General features: G+C 43.2%; 1 protein-coding gene across 2 annotated transcripts; it reads right to left on the reverse strand.

Annotated features, from left to right (window-relative positions):
• Positions 1-14,627: 14,627 nt before the first annotated feature.
• Positions 14,628-17,598, reverse strand: cldn2 (claudin 2). Of its 2 annotated transcripts, XM_031798334.1 has the most exons (3): positions 17,473-17,598; positions 17,225-17,325; positions 14,628-16,490 (listed from the first exon to the last, which is right to left on the reverse strand). In XM_031798334.1, the coding sequence occupies exon 3, from the start codon at positions 16,486-16,488 to the stop codon at positions 15,703-15,705; it is 786 nt and encodes a 261-aa protein (XP_031654194.1). In that variant the 5' UTR covers positions 16,489-16,490; positions 17,225-17,325; positions 17,473-17,598; the 3' UTR covers positions 14,628-15,702. The 2 variants fall into 2 exon arrangements, with proteins under 2 accessions (XP_031654194.1, XP_020364814.1); XM_020509225.2 differs by lacking the exons at positions 17,225-17,325; positions 17,473-17,598 and having other exon boundaries at positions 14,628-17,206.
• Positions 17,599-20,607: the final 3,009 nt, after the last annotated feature.

The raw sequence follows: 20,607 nt of genomic DNA on the forward strand, positions 1-20,607 counted from the left end.
CCAGTCACAAAGTGCAGGTGCCTTTCCCATACTCGAGTTCTGACATATTTTTGAAATTCCTCAGTTCAGGTCGCTGCAAGTGTCAGGACTGCAATTTTAATGTTTGATTAAAAGCTGTCACATGGCTAATTATTTCAATAATATTTTTGTATTTTCCTTGCAGCTTTAAATTGAGTTCATTCAGCCGAAAAGTTACATTGGTCAAAAAAGATACATCTAACAGCCACACTTTGCCTTCCAACTGCTCATATTCGGCATATTTTGAGGCCAGAAACTCCTTGATTTCAAATAACAGATCCTTAAATCTCTGCAGGAATGTACCTCTACTAAGCCTCCTTACATCTGTGTGTTGCAAGAGGCCTTGTGTTCAGCTTCACTTTCTTCCAGTTGAGACCTGAAGAGGTCTGCAGACTTCTGGCCTGAATCAAATTCACGATTTTGAGGGCGATATCCATGACATCTTTCATATTCAGCATTTTACCACACAAGGCTTGTTGATGGATTATGCAGTGATAATTGAGGAAGTCTGGAAAGTCATCACTTTTGCAAAGTTGATGCAGCCAGTCATGCTGGTGCTCCATCTGTAGTTTGTGAATGGGTAACTGATTGCTGTTTTAAAAAAGTCCTTGAATGCCACAAAAATGTCCTCCCCTCGAGTTTTCATTTTAGCGATACGATTGTGAGCAGTTCCTCTTTGGCAGTCATATCTTCAAACACCATTCTGATGAAAATGCACAACTGAGATGTGTTGATCACATCTGTCGACTCGTCAAATTGAAGTGAAAAGAGCATTTATACTCATGTCTTTTTTAAGATGGTCCCTCAAATCCTCATCCATCATTTCACAGTATTTCTGGATAGGTGAACATCCTTAATATTGGAAATATTTCAGATTTCTTTTTGAGAACATCAAACAATGAGTCTGTTGCCTCTAAAAAGGCCTATTTGACTATTTCTCCATCCTGTAACGGTTTCTTGTGCTTTGCTAGTATGCAACTCACCCGGAATTATGAAATCGTGGCTGCCTTTGATTTTGAACTGGGCCTTGGTAAAGATCGATTGTTGGGCAGCTAGTTGAGACTTCAACTCTTACTTTTTTCTTACGTAGTTCACTTTTAGCTGGAAAGTCACTTTCATATTTCTTGTGAACAGTTTTGAAATGCCTCTCGACATTTCCCTTCTTATCAAGAGCTACGTTTGAATGGGAAATCAGTCACACACATTTTGAATTTGTTGTGGGGAAAAAATGATCTCACTGTGAAAGTGGTAGATTTTCGGTTTCTCGCTGCTTGGTCCAGCACTCATATTAAAAATGTAACTGCAACTTCATAGGAGAAAAGTAGTTTTTAAAAAAAACTACCACTGGAACAACAAAAAATATTGTGTTACAGGTCTGTTTCAGGTCTGGCAAGCATGTAAATGTACTAACTGCAGATGGTTGCTATGGTAGCGAAGGTTTGGAAAACAAATGTAGCAACTATAGTGCCAGGGGTTGGTCCAATTTTATGTCAATCGAGCAGTTTTTAAATATTGCAGCAATATTTGAGAAAGAAGCTAACCTGTAAGCAAAGCATACTGTGCTTCAGAACTGTGGACCTCATTATTTTTAAGCAGACTCGATGGTAACGCTGTGAATTGCCCAAATTTATATTTTTTGTGCACATGTAACCGATGTGAAATGGCTGGCTAGTTAGCGGTGGTGCGCGCTAATAGCGTTTCAATTGGTGACGTCACTCGCTCTGAGACCTTGAAGTAGTGGTTCCCCTTGCTCTGCAAGGGCCGTAGCTTTTGTGGCGCGATGGGTGTAATATTCATATGTGTAAACATACTGAATTGTAATTGGATGCATTTTACCGCCATATCATACTGTGCTATGATTGGTTAAGACCACCCAAATGGTTAGGTCATGGTCAGTTTGATCCTGGTTGGCGATAAGTGATCATGCCAGTTATAGCTAGCTAATAAAGAGCTACATTAAGAAATATCCTGTAGTACTGCATTTTATTATTTTGTACAAAGTGTGCAAAACAAGATAATGGGTAATGATGCTTCGGGGGTGGCTGTTGTTGATGTGTGCAGAGGGTCCCTGGTTTGAGCCCAGGTTGGGTCGAGGAGAGGGACAGAGGCTCTATACTGTTACACAAGTTAGATTTTGAAAACTTGTATGTGGTCTACTAGAAAGAAGTTTGCGGTCGACCGTGACCGACGTCCTGGATACCAATGCTGTACAGAGATGGCCCTAGTGATGGGAGAACACAGACTGTATCAGAGAATTCTGAACTGAAAACCACAGGAGACTCATCTCTACCTCAGCCCAGACCTTAAACTGAGTTTTACCAATCACATAGCTTATGGAAAAGCACTGACCAATCATAAGTCCAGCCTCACTGTAAATCTGTCATTGATCAAATCAAATCACATTTTTATTTGTCACATGCTTCGCTGACAACACGTGTAGACTAAAAGTGAAATGATTATTTACAGGTCAATTTCCAACAATGCAGAGGTAAATTTTTTACGATAAAAAAAAAAAGTGATACGAGGAATAAATAGACTGTGGCTATGTACAGGGAGTACCGGTACTGAGTTGATGTGCAGGGGTGCTCGCACACGCTTTTTCAGTTCTGCCCACACATTTTCTATAGGATCGAGGTCAGGACTTTGTTATGGTCACTCCAATACCTTGACTTTGTTGTCTTTAAGCCATTTTTGCCACAACTTTGGAAGTATGCTTGGGGTCATTGTCCATTTGGAAGACCTATTTGCGACCAAGCTTTAACTTCCTAACTGATGTCTTGAGATGTTGCTTCAATATATCCACATAATTCTCCTCCCTCATGATGCCATCTATTTTGTGAAGTGCACCAGTCCCTCCTGCAGCAAAGCACCCCCACAACATGATGCTGCCACCCCCGTTGTCATGCCCTGGCCTTAGTTATCTTTGTTTTCTTTATTATTTTGGTTAGGTCAGGGTGTGACATGGGGAATTTATGTGTTTTGTCTGGTCTAGGGTTTTTTGTATGTTTATGGGGCTGTGTCCTTTCTAGGTAGTTTGTATGTCTATGGTTGCCTAGATTGGTTCTCAATTAGAGGCAGCTGTCTATCGTTGTCTCTGATTGGGAACCATATTTAGGCAGCCATATTCTGTGGGTACTTTGTGGGTGGTTGTCTTGTCTTTGTGTCATTGCACCAGATAGGACTGTTTCAGTTTTCACATTTGTTGTTTTGTATTTTGTAGTGTTCTTGTTTATCGTCTATATTAAACATGTTGAACACTAACCACACTGCATTTTGGTCCTCCTCTCCTTCAACGGAAGAAAACCGTTACACCCATGCTTCATGCTTGGGATGGTGTTCTTTGGCTTGCAAGCCTCCCCCTTTATCCTCCAAACATAACGATGGTCATTATGGCCAAACAGTTCTATTTTTGTTTCATTTCTCCAGAAAGTACTATCTTTGACCCCGGATGTGCAGTTGTAAGAAATGTAGTCTGGGTTTTTTAAGGCGGTTTTGGAGCAGTGGCTTCTTCCTTGCTGAGCGGCCTTTCAGGTTATGTCGATATAGGACTTGTTTTACTGTGGATATAGATAATTTTGTACCTGTTTCCTCCAGCATCTTCACAAGGTCCTCTGCTGTTGTTCTGGGATTGATTTGCACTTCGCACCAAAGTACGTTCATCTCTAGGAGACAGAACGCCTCTCCTTCCTGAGCGGTATGACGGCTGCGTTGTCCTATGGTGTTTATACTATTTATACTATTGTTTGTACAGATGAATGTGGTACCTTCAGGCGTTTGGAAATTGCTCCCAAGGATGAACCAGACTTGTGGAGGTCTACCATTTTTTTCTGAGGTCTTGGCTGATTTCTTTTGATTTTCCCATGATGTCAAGTAAAGAGGCACTGCGTTTGAAGTTAGGCCTTGAAATACATCCACAGGTACACCTCCAATTGACTCAAATGATGTCAATTAGCTTATCAGAAACTTCTAAAGCCATGACATCATTTTCTGGAATTTTCCAAGCTGTTAAAAAGCACAGTCAACTTAGTGTATGTAAACTTCTGACCCACTGGAATTGTGATACAGAGAATTATAAGTGAAATAATCTGTCTGTAAACAATTGTTTGAAAAATTACTTGTGTCATGCACAAAGTAGATGTCCTAACCGACTATAGTTTGTTAACAATAAATGTGTGGAGTGGTTGAAAAACAACTTTACGACATATTTCTTTATTGAAGTATCAGGGAAACTTCCGACGTCAACTGTATGTGCTGTACATATAGGTAGGGGTAAAGTGACTAGGCAACAAGATAGATAAACAGTAGCAGCAACGTATGTGGTGAGGGTGAAAGTGTTTGTTGCGTCAGTATGCATGGGTGTGCATGTTATGTGTGTGTGAGCGTATGTAGTTTGGGTGTCAGTGTAAGTCTGTGTGAGTAGAGTCCAGTGAGTGTGTGTATAGTCAATGCATGAGAGTTGGTGCAAAAAAGGGTAAATGCAAGTAGTCCAGGTAACCATTTGATTAGCAATTTAGCAGTCTTATTTAGAAGTCTTATGGCTTGGTGGTAGAAGCAGGTCTGGGTCCTGTAGGTTCCAGACTTGGTGCATTGGTACCACTTGCCGTGCGGTAGCAGAGAGGACAGTTTTTTTTGGGCCTTCCTCTGACACTACCTGTTATAGAGGTCCTGGAAGGCAGGGAGCTCGGCCCCAGTTATGTACTGGGCAGTACGCACTACCCTCTGTAGCGCCTTGCGGTCAGATGTCAAGCAGTTGCCATACCATGCAGTGATGCAACCAGTCAAGATGCTCTCGATAAAGCAGCTGTATAACTTTATGAGGATCTGAGGGCCCATGCCAATTTTTTTCTGAGGGGAAGTGGCGTTGTTGTGCCCTCTTCACAACTGTTGGTGTGTTTGGACCATGATATATCCCAAGTGTTGTGGAACGAGGAACTTGAAGCTCTAGACCCGGCTCTACTACAGCCCCGTCAATGTGAATGGGGACGTGCTCGGACCTTCGTTACCTGTAGTCCACAATCAGCTCCTTTGTCTTACTGACGTTGAGGGAGAGGTTGTTGTCCTGGTAAACTTAATAATGCTGTTGGAGTTGTGTGCGGCCACGCAGTCGTGGGTGAACAGGGAATACAGGAGGGGACTAAGCACGCACCCATGAGGGGCACCCATGTTGAGGGTCAGCGTGGCGAATATATTGTTACCTACCCTTATCACCCGAGGGCGGCCCGTCAGGAAGTCCAGGATCCAGTTGCAGAAGGAGGTGTTCAGTCCCAGGGACCTTAGCTTAGTGATGAATTTCGAGGGGCACTATGGTGTTGAACACTGAGCTGTAGTCAATGAACAGCATTCTTACTTAGGTGTTCCTTTTGTCCAGGTGTGAAAGGGCAATGTAGAGGTCCAGATTGTCTGGGATGATGGTGTTGATGTGAGCCATGACCAGCCTTTCAAAGCATTTCATGGCTACAGATGTGAGTGCAATGTGGCAATAGTCATTTAGACCGGTTACCTTGGCGTTCTTGGGCAAAGTAACTATGATGGTCTGCTTAAAACATATAGTTATTGCATACTGGGTTAGGGACAGGTTGAAAATGTCAGTGAAGACACTTGCCAGCTGGTCAGCGAATGCTCTGAATACACGTCCTGGTAATCCATCTGGCCCTGCGGCCTTGTGAATGTTAACCCGTTTAACTTCTAGTGATCCCTTCCCGCTCAGATCCCGGTAACGGGACTGATTTGACAACATCCTGTGAAATTGCAGCGCTCCAAATTCAAAAACAGAAATACTCATAATAAAAGTTCACAAAAAAATACATGTATAATACATCAAAATAAATAAATAGCTTCACCTCTTGTTAATCCAGCCAAAAAAGTTCAAAAAGGCTTCACGGCAAAAGCAAACCATGGGATTATCTGAGGACAGCACCCCATCAAACAAACACAGACAATCATATTTCATCCCGTTGGCACTTCTGTTGGCAGTCCAAAATGGCCCAGAAACATCACAAATGGTCCTTTTGTTTGATAATTTTCTTCTTTATATCCCAATTTCCATTCATTTGGCGCGTTTGATTCAGAAAATACACCGGTTCCAACTCGCCCAACATGACTACAAAGTATCTAATAAATTACCTGTAAACTTGGTCCAAACAGCTTTCCTAATCCAAATTTAGGTATCGTAATTTGTAAATAATCTATACAATTAAGACGGGATAAACTGTGTTCAATACCGGACGAAAACAAAGTGAAGCGCGTTCCAGGTCGTGCGCACTAAAAGACTAGAGTCCACCTGGAGTGACACATGGAAAGAACAGGGCGACTTCTTCATTTCTCAAAAGAATAACATCAACGAATTTCTAAAGACTGTTGACATCTAGTGGAAGCCATAGGAACTGTAACCAGATTCCTATTAAAAAGGGTTTACAATAGAAAACTAATGGAAAACAGATTGACCTATAAAAAAAAAATCCTTTCGCCTGCCAAAACAGTTCTGTTATACTCACAGACATTATTCAAACAGTTGTAGAATCTTCAGAGTGTTTTCTATCCAAATCTACTAATAATATGCATATCCTAGCTTCTGGGCCTGACTAGCAGGCAGTTTACTTTGGGCACACTTTTCATCCAGACGTGAAAATACCGCCCCCTATCCCTAAGAAGTTTTAAAGGTCTTACTCATGTTGGCTACGGAGAGCATGATCATACAGTCGTCCTGGACAGCTGGTGCTCTCACGCATGGTTCAGAGTTGCTCTAAGCGAGTGTAGAAGACATTTAGCTTGTCAGGTACGCCCATGTCACTGTGGAGCTCATGGCTGGGTTTACCTTTGTAATTCGTGATAGTTTGCAAGCCCTGCCACATCTGCTGAGTGTCACAGCCGGTGTAGTAGGATTTGATCTTTGCCTATTTGATGATTCGTAAGAGGGCATAGCAGGATTGAGAGGCCGGATCAAGGACTCAAGCGATTGGCAGCTCCAAAGAGGATCAACGTGAGTCAGCAAATCAGTAGCCTGTCTGGTGCGGCGAAGGCAGGGTCTGGTAATGGTCCAGAGATAGGTAGAGGATTTGTATTTATTATAGATCCCCATTACTCTTCCTGGGGTCCAGCAACATTTTAAGGCAGTTATACCATTTTAAAAACATTACAATACATTCACAGATTTCACAACACACTGTGTGCCCTCAGGCCCATACTCCATCACTGTCACATATCTACAACACAAAGTCCATGTGTACGTCTGTATAGTGCGTATGTTAGCTTGTGTGTGTATGCATGTGTCTGTCCCTATGTTTGTGTTGCTTCACCGTTCTCGCTCTTCCATAAGGTGTATTCGTATTTGTTTTAAATCAAATTTTACTGCTTGCATCAGTTACCTGATGTGGAATAGAGTTCCATGTAGTCATGGCTCTATGTAGTACTGTGCGCCTCCCATAGTCTGACCTTTTGTGGCATGTCTTGTGGGGTGCCGCAGTAGTTCACACAGACAGCTTGTGCATTCAACATGTCAATACCTCTCATAAATACAAGTAGTGGTGAAGTCAATCTCTCCTCCACTTAGAGCCAGGAGAGATTGACATGCATATTATTGATGTTAGCTCTCTGTGTACATCCAAGGCCAGCGTGCTGTCCTGTTCTTAGCCAATTGCAATTTTCCTGAGTCCCTTTTTGTGGCACCTGACCACACCACTAAACAGTAGTCCAGGTGCGACAAAACTAGGGCCTGTAGGACCTGCCTTGTTGATAGTGCTGTTAAGAAGGTAGAGCAGCACTTTATTATGGACAGACTTCTCCCCACCTTAGCTACTGTTGTATCAATATATTTTGACCATGAAAGTTTACAATCCAGGGTTACTCCATGCATGCTTATTAGTAACTAAGATAAGTAATTTCATAAATGTGTCAAGTGCAGTGTCTGTTTGCTTCTCATTGCACTCCACGGACCAACAAATATTCTTTACATCAACAACATATGAATCACTACAAAGCGTATTGTATGACCTCTTATATAAAATATTAGGCCCAGCCTTTGGAACTTTGGTTTTCCTACATATGGCTACTATATTGTGATCACTACATCCGATGGATCTGGATACTGCTTTAAAGCACATTTTTGCAGCATTAGTGAAGCTGTGATCAATACATGTTGATGATCTCATTCCTGTGCTGTTTGTAACTACCCTGGAAGGTGGACTGATAACCTGAACCAGGTTGCAGGCACTGGTTACAGTTTGAAGTTTTTTCTTGAGTGGGCAGCCTGATGAAAGCCAGTCAATATTTAAATCACCCAGAAAATATACCTCTCTTGTTGATATCACATACAGTATCAAGCATTTCACACACGTTATCCAGATACTGACGTACCACTTGGTGATGGCAGATGAACCTGTAGCCATATTTTTTCAACATTATTTCACATTATCCAGATACTGACTGTTATCGCTTGGTGGTCTATAGCAGCTTCCTACCAGAATGGGCTTTAGGTGAGGCAGATGAACCTGTAGCCATATTACTTCAACAGTATTTAACATGAGATCCTCTCTAAATCTTTACAGGAATGTGGTTCTGAATATAAACAGCAACACCTCCACCATTGGCATTTCTGTCTTATCTATAAATGTTATAACCTTGTATTGCTACCACTGTATCATCAAAGGTATTATCTAAGTGAGTTTCAGAGATATGAATATGAATGTCATCTGTTACTAGCAAATTATTCATTTGATGAACCTTGTTTCTTAAGATACATACAGAATATGAATGTCATCTGTTACTAGCAAATTATTCATTTGATGAACCTTGTTTCTTAAGATACATACAGTGGGGCAAAAAAGTATTTAGTCAGCCACCAATTGTGCAAGTTCAACCACTTAAAAAGATGAGAGGCCTGTAATTTATCATAGGTACACTTCAACTATGACAGACAAAATGAGAAGGAAAAAAATCCAGAAAATCACATTGTAGGATTTTTTATGAATTTATTTGCAAATTGTGGTGGGAAATAAGTATTTGGTCAATAACAAAAGTTTATCTCAATACTTTGTTATATACCCTTTGTTGGCAATGATAGAGGTCAAACGTTTTCTGTAAGTCTTCACAAGGTTTTCACACACTGTTGCTGGTATTTTGGCCCATTCCTCCATGCAGATCTCCTCTAGAGCAGTGATGTTTTGGGGCTGTTACTGGGCAACATGGGACTTTCAACTCCCTCCAAATATTTTCTATGGGGTTGAGATCTGGAGACTGGCTAGGCCACTCCAGGACCTTGAAATGCTTCTTACGAAGCCACTCCTTCGTTGCCCAGGCGGTGTGTTTGGGATCATTGTCATGCTGAAAGACCCAGCCATGTTTCATCTTCAATGTCCTTGCTGATGGAAGGAGGTTTCACTCAAAATCTCACGATACATGGCCCCATTCATTCTTTCCATTACACGGATCAGTCGTCCTGGTCCCTTTGCAGAAAAACAGCCCCAAAGCATGATGTTTCCACCCCCATGATTCACAGTAGGTATGGTGTTCTTTGGATGCAACTCAGCATTCTTTGTCCTCCAAACACGACGAGTTGAGTTTTTACCAAAAAGTTCTATTTTGGTTTCATCTGACTATGACATTCTCCCAATCTTCTTCTGGATCATCCAAATGCTCTCTAGTAAACTTCAGACGGGCCTGGACATGTACTGGCTTAAGCAGGGGGACACATCTGGCACTGCAGGATTTGAGTCCCTGCGGCGTAGTGTGTTACTGATGGTAGGCTTTGTTACTTTGGTCCCAGCTCTCTGCAGGTCATTCACTAGGTCCCCCCGTGTGGTTCTGGGATTTTTGCTCACCGTTCTTGTGATCATTTTGACCCCACAGGGTGAGATCTTGCGTGGAGCCCCAGATCGAGGGAGATTATCAGTGGTCTTGTATGTCTTCCATTTCCTAATAATTGCTCACACAGTTGATTTCTTCAAACCAAGCTGCTTACCTATTACAGATTCAGTCTTTCCAGCCTGGTGCAGGTCTACAATTTTGTTTCTGGTGTCCTTTGACAGCTCTTTGGTCTTGGCCATAGTGGAGTTTGGAGTGTGACTGTTTGAGGTTGTGGACAGGTGTCTTTTATACTGATAACAAGTTCAAACAGGTGCCATTAATACAGGTAACGAGTGGAGGACAGAGGAGCCTCTTAAAGAAGAAGTTACAGGTCTGTGAGAGCCAGAAATCTTGCTTGTTTGTAGGTGACCAAATACTTATTTTCCACCATAATTTGCTAATAAATTCATAAAAATCCTACAATGTGATTTTCTGAAATTTGTTCTCATTTTGTCTGTCATAGTTGAAGTGTACCTATGATGAAAATTACAGGCCTCTCTCATCTTTTTAAGTGGGAGAACTTCCACAATTGGTGGCTGACTAAATACTTTTTTGCCCCACTGTATGTTAACGTGGGCTACTTTTATTCTCGGATGCTTGATTGTTTTCATTGCTTTACTGGGAAGCTTAGCAGAAGTAGATATTCTCATGTTATTTATGTTAGTGCAGGGTGAGCTGCACACAGTGGACTTCCTACTAGGGCACACCGCCTCAATGCTAACCGTATAGTAAGGCACATGATTACTGCATACAATATTTTTTCATTTAACCTTTATTTAACTAGGCAAGTCAGTTAAGAACAAATTCTCATTTACAATGACGGCCTACCCCAGTCAAACCCGGAATGACGCTGGGCCAATTGTGCGCCACCCTATGGGACTCCCATTCATGGCCGGATGTGATACAGCCTGGATCCTACAATAGCTGTAGGATCAGCAGAGGCATTCAGGGCAGTTAGAGGGACATAAATTAGGTTACTTACATTGTGTTGATCAACACCCCTGGGATAATGTACATTTGCTGAAGCATTTTGACAACTCAGCGTCACAATGGTAGAGATTAAATGAGCTTGGGTCATTGATAAGTCATTGTCTCAACAAAGCCTTATAATGCTGTGTAAGGATCCAGGAACCCTTATTAATTTTACATGTCTGATATATCAACCTGGTCTCATAGACTAGACATAACATAGTAAATGTAAACCCAGTACACTCAAATGAGTGTGATGTGTTACGTTTGGTGTGGTAACATAAGACAGATGGTTACTCAAAGCAAAAACGAAAGGAGGGTGGTTGGTCAGGGTGGGCGTATACCATGAACGACTAGCAACCCGAAGGTTGCAAGTTCGAATCTCATCACGGACAGTTTTAGCATATTAGCTAATTAGCCATTATTCAACTACTTACACATTTTTTGCTACTTTGCAACTGCTTAGCATGTTAGCTAACCCTTCCCCTAACCTTAACCCTTTAACCTAACTCATAAATGTAACCCTAACCCAGATAACATTAGCCATGTTATGTCATATCTTATAGTGGTATAACCATAGAATTAGGAATTAGAATGCTTATTTAATAGTAATAATAATGAACTAAATAGTCATTTAATATGATCTCTATGGGGTATAAAATATTGAAATGTCCCAGAGAGCACTGGAGATAGTGAATGGGTACTGGTTGCTAGGGACTTCTCTGGTGATTTGAGTTTGGCCCTGAGCGGCGACTGAGCATCAACCGAAAAGGGAGGAGGAGGAGGAGAAAAAGAGGATGTAGTGATCTCTGACCCCAGTACTATAGACTCTACAGCCTCAACAAGGGCTGAGTCGTCAATAAGAGACAGACAACTAATGTTGTCAAAGGAGGAGAGGGTTTGGTACTCCGCAGCTCAATGACTGAGGTTTGACATTTCTGGTCATTATGTAATTTGTTGTGTGAAGATCAATCAAAACAAATGTGGATTTATTTGTATTTTTGTCCTGGATGTTTGTGGTTTTTATGTGTGATCGCTTTGGCTGTGTTTGAAATGTGAGTTATATAAACCCAGCATGAGTTCTCTTTCACTATTGGTCAGGTTTCATTCTGAGTGGGTGTCATTCCTCTGGTGGGTCACTAGACGTCCCTGTACCTCACTGCTCATTGTGAGTGGGTGTCATTCCTCTAGGTCCCTGTACCTCACTGCTCATTGTGAGTGGGTGTCATTCCTCTGGCGAGTCACTAGACATCCCTGTACCTCACTGCTCATTGTGAGTGGGTGTCATTTCTCTGGTGAGTCACTAGATGTCCCTGTACCTCACTGCTCATTGTGAGTGGGTGTCATTCCTCTGGTGAGTCACTAGACGTCCCTGTACCTCACTGCTCATTGTGAGTGGGTGTCATTCCTCTGGTGGGTCACTAGACGTCCCTGTACCTCACTGCTCATTGTGAGTGGGTGTCATTCCTCTGGGTCCCTGTACTTCACTGCTCATTGTGAGTGGGTGTCATTCCTCTGGTGAGTCACTAGATGTCCCTGTACCTCACTGCTCATTGTGAGTGGGTGTCATTCCTCTGGGTCCCTGTACTTCACTGCTCATTGTGAGTGGGTGTCATTCCTCTGGTGGGTCACTAGATGTCCCTGTACCTCACTGCTCATTGTGAGTGGGTGTCATTCCTCTGGTGAGTCACTAGATGTCCCTGTACCTCACTGCTCATTGTGAGTGGGTGTCATTCCTCTGGTGGGTCACTAGACGTCCCTGTACCTCACTGCTCATTGTGAGTGGGTGTCATTCCTCTGGGTCCCTGTACTTCACTGCTCATTGTGAGTGGGTGTCATTCCTCTGGTGAGTCACTAGACGTCCCTGTACCTCACTGCTCATTGTGAGTGGGTGTCATTCCTCTGGGTCCCTGTACTTCACTGCTCATTGTGAGTGGGTGTCATTCCTCTGGTGGGTCACTAGATGTCCTTGTACCCCACTGCTCATTGTGAGTGGGTGTCATTCCTCTGGTGGGTCACTAGACGTCCCTGTACCTCACTGCTCATTGTGAGTGGGTGTCATTTCTCTGGTGAGTCACTAGATGTCCCTGTACCTCACTGCTCATTGTGAGTGGGTGTCATTCCTCTGGTGAGTCACTAGACGTCCCTGTACCTCACTGCTCATTGTGAGTGGGTGTCATTCCTCTGGTGGGTCACTAGACGTCCCTGTACCTCACTGCTCATTGTGAGTGGGTGTCATTCCTCTGGGTCCCTGTACTTCACTGCTCATTGTGAGTGGGTGTCATTCCTCTGGTGAGTCACTAGACGTCCCTGTACCTCACTGCTCATTGTGAGTGGGTGTCATTCCTCTGGGTCCCTGTACTTCACTGCTCATTGTGAGTGGGTGTCATTCCTCTGGTGGGTCACTAGATGTCCTTGTACCCCACTGCTCATTGTGAGTGGGTGTCATTCCTCTGGTGGGTCACTAGACGTCCCTGTAACTCACTGCTCATTGTGAGTGGGTGTCATTCCTCTGGGTCCCTGTACCTCACTGCTCATTGTGAGTGGGTGTCATTCCTCTGGGTCCCTGTACCCCACTGCTCATTGTGAGTGGGTGTCATTCCTCTGGTGAGTCACTAGATGTCTCTGTACCTCACTGCTCATTGTGAGTGGGTGTCATTCCTCTGGTGGGTCACTAGATGTCCCTGTACCTCACTGCTCATTGTGAGTGGGTGTCATTCCTCTGGGTCCCTGTACCTCACTGCTCATTGTGAGTGGGTGTCATTCCTCTGGGTCCCTATACCTCACTGCTCATTGTGAGTGGGTGTCATTCCTCTGGGTCCCTGTACGCCACTGCTCATTGTGAGTGGGTGTCATTCCTCTGGTGAGTCACTAGATGTCCCTGTACCTCACTGCTCATTGAGAGCGGGTGTCATTCCTCTGGTGAGTCACTAGATGTCCCTGTACCTCACTGCTCATTGCGAGTGGTTTTGCCTTGTACTCACTTTCCTGTTCGCCACGATCTGCCTTTGGAACCTGTTTTGGAACTGTAGAGGGCAGAGTAGCCACTTGAGAGAGTTGTAGAGGAGATCTTTCCATGATATTCTCCTCTCCTTTCCCACAGAGCATGGAACCTTTTTCTTCTCATGTTGAAATAGTTGTCCTGACTGGTAGGCCATTTTTAAAACTCAGTGAAAAGATAAGATTTAAGTGAAGTTCGTACACAAAATGATCAAGTAGGATGATGAACTACCAGTCCCATGGACACAGATTAAATGGAGCGGGAATAAACTGAAATACATACTGTATGTATGGAGAGAATGTGTGTTAGGTTTGTTTTTCCCACCAGCAGAAGTGTGTGTTAAGCCGTGCACAATACTGCTCAATCAAGGTTAAAGTCCAGGGGTGTCAGGTTACAGCAGTCTTTTTAGGGGTCATTAAACACCACATACAGTTGCGTTGCTTTCCCACCAATACAAGGAAACAGCGGTCTTGTCTGTCTACTTGTGGACAACAGCCAAAGTGACCTGTTTTCAAATCATCTGTCAGATCACCTCAACCTCCAAGTACCTCACTCCTGTCACCAACACCGAAACTAACTACCTATCGATTAGAGGGGAGTTTGTCTTTGTTGCTTGTTTTGGGTTTATTTGCGCCCATCTTTCCTTCTTGTTTGTCTTTCATCATCGTTCATGGCTCATCCGTTTTGGAATGGGACATAAGTGTCCCCTCTACAACAGAGATGGAGTAGATAACATTCAGGTGAATAAGCCGTCCTCGGGCTTCATCTGTAATAAACTGAAAATGACTGACGGTTCTAATGAAGATCAAAATACATTTTATTTAGTTAAATCACTTGCATTTTTCTTTACTATTCTGACTGCAAAATATCTTTGGAAAATAGAAGTTCTGTTTAGAAAGTGTTACAATCATTTGTATAAAGGGTCTTAATATGAAAAAAAACAATCAGTGTTAAATCATATGAAACATTCTGCAAAACAGAAGAAAGCATTTCAACTTTCACATTAATGATTATCAATCAAAAGAAACATGTAGAGATTAGCTAACATAGTAATTGATAATAAACATTTGTCAATGATTATAATTCACAGGTGGGGGGGGGGGGGTTCTACTAAGCTAACATATGGAATTGTTTTAAGATGGTCATACCATGGATCATTTAGTTATTTGATTTGGAATTCTAGGACCCATTTAGGTATAAAAACATATTTATTTTATATATTTTTTTATGAAACATTGAATTTGGCTTTACTGCTATTAGCCCATAGAAATGCATTGAATAACAGATTCATACATGGAAAAACAGAAAAAATATATCAAAAGGACATTTGTTTTAAAGTGTCTGTCCTGCATCTGAGAGATATAAGACAGATCAGGAAATGATTATACATGTGTATATTTTTTTGCAATATTTAACACATTTTCTGGGGCACTAAACCACCATTACATACTTCCATTAATTTTCTCAACTGGTACCGGGCTACCTTCAGACAAGGCTTGTGGGGGTCGTAGAGCAAAAAAATAGAGATGGAGCGAACACTTCAGAGTAATCACATCAAGACAGATGTTCCTGCAATAAATCCATTTTCAATAGTAAATCTATCAAAGGGTGTATAAAACATACTCAGTTCGTTCAGTCACTACAGTACTGTATGCATGGTCAAGCACTACAAGTCTCTCTGAATTCCATTGCGAGGAGCCAAAAGTCTTCCTATACGGTAGTGTGGCACTAAAAGTCCCCTGATCAGTTAATTGTAAAAGATAACACAGTCAGTTACCTTAGCAAGTTGTTGGGTTGGTTATGCTCTGCACCACATACTGTATAGAAGAGACAGCGTGATGTGTGTGTGAATGTTAACATTGGCCTGAACACGATCAGACGTACCCAGTGACATCGTAGCCCACCGCAGGGTTGCGGCGTGGGTCTTTCTTGGCCCCCTGGGCGGGGGTGCTGGACTGGGTAGTAGTGCTGGTGTGACTCCTTGCCAGGGTCGCTGCCTTGGTGGCAGCGTTCACCCCCATCTGTAGAGTTGGGTTCCTATAGGTCTGTGAGCTGGTCCTGGCCCTCCCAGTGCCTACCCCCATGCCCGGGGCTGGGTAGGGGTACCCTCCGCCGTGCCTCCTCCCTCCACGGCGCCCCCCATCCGCCTTCTCACAGCAGGAGACACACAGCAGCCCCCCGCCCAGCATGGAGAGCAGGGCGGCGGCCAGCCCCACGTACAGACAGTCCCCCAGCTCGTACTTCAGGCTGCTGGGCAGGTTGGCTTGGTAGAAGGTCTGGACAACCTCGTGGGTGGTCCACGACACCGGGATCAGAGCCAGGAACCCCGCGGTGAGGAAGAGGCCTCCCCCAGTACCGGCCACTCGGCCTTTAGCCGCGGAGCCTTCCATGCAGATGGTACACTGCATACCCACGGTGGAGATGACGACGGCCAGGACGGAAAAGACCACGGAGACCACCATCAGGGCCCGGGAGGCCTGGAGGTCTGAGGGTAAGGCCAGCATGGAGTTGTAGGTCTCACACTGGAAGGCTCCAGTGCTCTGGTAGACACACTCCATCCAGAGGCCCTTCATATTGGCCACGGCAGTGACGATGTTGGGCCCGATGTGGGCAGATGTCCGCCAGTAGGGAAGCACTGTGGACACCAGGGTACCCAGCATGCCTAGCAGACCCATGAAGAAGCCCATCAGTTCTAGAGCAGCTGACGCCATGGTGGACTGATGATGATAATGATATACCCTCTTGCTGCTATTTCAGTTAACTCCCGCTCTCTGTCTTTTTAACTCATACACTCTCACTGGTCCTCCTTCCCCACACTAACACTACACTCTCTTCTACTACAAACACGATTGCTATAACGGTACTGTTGCCCGCTACAATCCTCTAAGCTCGCTGCTCTCTCTTTGACTGTAACTTGCCATAGAACCAGTTCCAATCCTGTGATAACTGCTTACTCACACCCAGCCTCTCTCTCTCTCTCTCTGACACACTGGTTAGCAAAGACTGACCTGCCGACTGACTGGTAACTTGATTGAATCCATGTTCCTCACCATAACACTCGGTAGCCACTTTTCAAACCCTCCAGATGGATTGTTACTCTAGCTTGCTACGACTGTGATAATAATTCTGGCCACTTTGTCAGGAAAGAACAACACAACACCTGACGAATGATGTTCTCTCTCAAGTCTCAATCCTGACTTTTGTCTTTTTTCCCCTCTCTTTCCTCCACTCTCTACTGCTCAGTATATTGCGCTTCTCTCTTTGTGTTTGTGAACCCACCATCACACTAACCTATCAGGTCCTTCACCTCTCCATGTACACAGACACTGGCATCCCCATTGGCACAGTGGGTTAAACATTCATTCAGCCATCAGTCATCTCTTTCCCAAAACAGACCTTTGGTACACGGTTCAGGCTACAACAAGGCCAGCTGATGGACAGGACAGGCTAAAGAGAGCAGCATCTCTCCTGTATCTTCGCCAAACACTTCTATGGAACTGAGGGTAAATGAGGGAAATACATATTAAGGAAGGGAGATCAAATTTAGCAATACTGAAAACTAAAACCCTAAAACAAATCCCATAGCTGTACTGTTACATTATTGATTGAAACAACATCACACACAGACACACACACACACGTACCGTCACAAAACCCCTGCGTCTGGCTGAGAGATGGTAATGTTATTCCTCAATGGAGACAGACAAGTGTGTGTTCATACTAGGCCTAAGTGTATATGAAACCTGACGCTCTGCTCCTAATCTGTATTCATCTGTGCTCACATGTCACCAACAGCATAATGGGATTAGCATGTAATCCAGCCACTATTTCAGTGGAGGGAGGGAGAGGTACAAGGTCCAAATGCACCAGAAACACTACATGATTATTAAGAGAAGTCTATATGGGCATACTGTACCAACCACAGAATTAGAATGAATGGGCCTTCTGGCTATTCTACCGGCAATGTTTGTATATGGAGATTGCATGGATGTCTGCTCGATTTTATACACCTGTCAGCATCGGGTGTGGCTGAAATAGCCAGAATCCACTAATTTGAAGGGGTGTCCACATACTTTTGTATATATAGTGCATGTAACACAGAGTGTGATTTTTACACTAGGTCAGTGTTAAAGGATTTACACTAGGTCTACCATTCAAAAGTCTGCAGACAGTCATTTCAAAGCAAAGCATTTACTATAAAACATTACAATAAGCAGGGTAGAAAAGGATTATAGCGCATGCTATCCATTCAACCATTCCAAAGCAGCTGTACTATTCAATAATTGTTTAACTGTGAAAGGTTTTGTCTCAATGTTTTTTACATCCAAGAGCAGTGGCCCAATCAAAACGCATCCCCTAAACCCTGTCCTATGCACTTGTGGAGATCTGAGAGGAATTGACAGGTGCGTCAACTGGTATAGCTTGACCTTGCCCCACTAGGTGGAATTTACACCATATTGTGTATACCAATCAAATTCTCTCAGATCTCCACAAGTGCATTGGGTTTAGGGGACGATTTTGGATTGCCTCAGTGAGGCTTCATTACAGCCGGCTGCCTTGAGTGGAATTTAAGGTAAAAAAAAATATTTAAAAATGTGTTGTAGTCTTCTACAGGTAAAATTAAGTGCTCTGGATATGATACAAAATATCCTGTAACAAACATAATGCATTTTGGACAACTAACATTTCTTTGGTATCACTTCATTTGAATAGTCTCCCAAGTAGATGGTTTGTAGATGTTCAATAACTGTCAACATTTCAACTAACCATCCATTAACCCTAACCGTTATCCTAACTCTAAATTTAACGCTTACCCTAACCTTAACACATATCTAGGGTTGCAAAGGGTCAGAAACTTTCCGGGAAATTTCCGTAATTGCCTGGGAATTTGTTTGTTTTTTGCTTAAATTCATCAAAAAACGTTGTTTATAACAGTGAGCCTTTTTTTGTGGGATACACATAAGTCTTGTAGCATATTTTGGTTAAACTATCCCCAATTCAATGGAATTGCAACCACCTGCATGCACAGTGCATTCTTCCATCACATGTGCAGTGCATTCTGAAGATCTTGCACACTAATGAGGTGCTATTGAGCCCACAATACTACACTGTCTGAGTCAAGGACTACATTTTTTATTTATTTTTTTACCTTTATTTAACTAGGCAAGTCAGTTAAGAACAAATTCTTAATTTCAATTTGCAACCTTCCGGTTACTAGTCCAACGCTCTAGGCTACCCTGCCGCCCCATGCTTTCTGGTAAGTTTTGATTACAATACTGGGTGGGGTGAATATATTTTATATCTGTACATGGAATTGAATTTGTTATTTCTTTACAATTTTTTTTATAATCTTTACAGTTAAATGCCACGGGCACATTTCACTGCAGCTAATGTAGAATGAAAAGCTGTGTACATCTGCAAATACTGTCCAAATCATATGTGAAGAATGCAACAAAGATGCAGAATCAAGTGGATAAAGTTCCCTCAGCGCTCACAAGCAACCTCTGACAAAAGTCCCTCTACTTCTATTCGAGGTGAAAATTATGAATCAGACACCTTGTTGATAGCAACAGCTCATGGTTCTCCTGGAATCAGAAGTTCTTTTGACTCAATGGTGGAACATAGAGAAATGCTGATGAATGTCTTGCTTGAGCTGTGTATGCAACTGGTTCACCTCTGATGCTCACAGGCAATGTGAATTGGAAGAGATTTCTGAATGTTCTTCACCCAGCATCCACCCCTCCAACCAGACATTCTTTATCTACTCATTTGCTGGATGCAGAGTTCAACAGAGTTCAAGTGAAGGTCAAGCAAATCATAGAGAAAGCAGACTGTATTGCAATCACCTCTGATGGGTGGTTGAATATTTGTGGGCATGGAATAATTAACTACATCATCTCCACCCCTCAACCAGTATTCTACAAGAGCACAGACACAAGGGACAACAGAAACACCTGTCTCTAAATTGCAGATGAGCTGAAGGCAGTCATCAATGACCTTGGCCCACAGAAGGTAGATGCACTGGTGACAGACAATGCTGCAAACATGAAGGCTGCTTGGTCTAAAGTGGAGGAGTCCTACCCTCACATCACACCCATTGGCTGTGCTGCTCATGCATTGAATCTGCTCCTCAAAGACATCATGGCACTGAAAACAATGGATACACTCTTATAGAGAGCCAAGGAAATGGTTAGGTATGTGAAGTGTCAGTTATAGCAGCAATCTACATTGAAGCTGCCCAGCAACACCCATTGGGGTGGTGTTGTCATTATGTTTGACAGACTCCTGGAGTGGAAGGAGTCTCTCCAAGAAATGGCCATATCACAGTATGCCGATATGGACAACACCATCAAGAGGACCCTCCTGGATGATGTATTTTGGGAGAGAGTGGTAAGCAGCCTGAAACTCCTGAAACCTATAGCAGTAGCCATTGCGCGGATTGAGGGAGACAATGCCATCCTGTCTGATGTTCAGACTCTGCTTGCAGATCCGTACTGCCCTGCCCACTTCACTGTTGCTCCAAGCAGAGGAAACTGCAGTTCTGAATACTTCAAAAAGCATGAAGACTTCTGCCTGAATCCCATACATGCCGCAGCGTACATGTTGGACCCCAAGTATGCTGGGAAGAGCATCCTGTCTGGTGTGGAGATCAACAAGGCCTATGGTGTCATCACTACCATGTCTCGCCACCTTGGCCTGGATTTATTTATTTATTACCTTTATTTAACTAGACAAGTCAGTTAAGAACAAATTCTTATTTTCAATGACAGCCTAGGAAC

This window comes from Oncorhynchus kisutch, linkage group LG19, assembly GCF_002021735.2.
Source record: "Oncorhynchus kisutch isolate 150728-3 linkage group LG19, Okis_V2, whole genome shotgun sequence".
Taxonomy (NCBI): Eukaryota; Metazoa; Chordata; class Actinopteri; order Salmoniformes; family Salmonidae; genus Oncorhynchus; species Oncorhynchus kisutch.

Excerpts from the sequence above, each read along its gene's own strand:
- cldn2 (XM_020509225.2), bottom strand. The coding sequence starts at position 16,539 with ATGGCGTCAGCTGCTCTAGAACTGATGGGCTTCTTCATGGGTCTGCTA.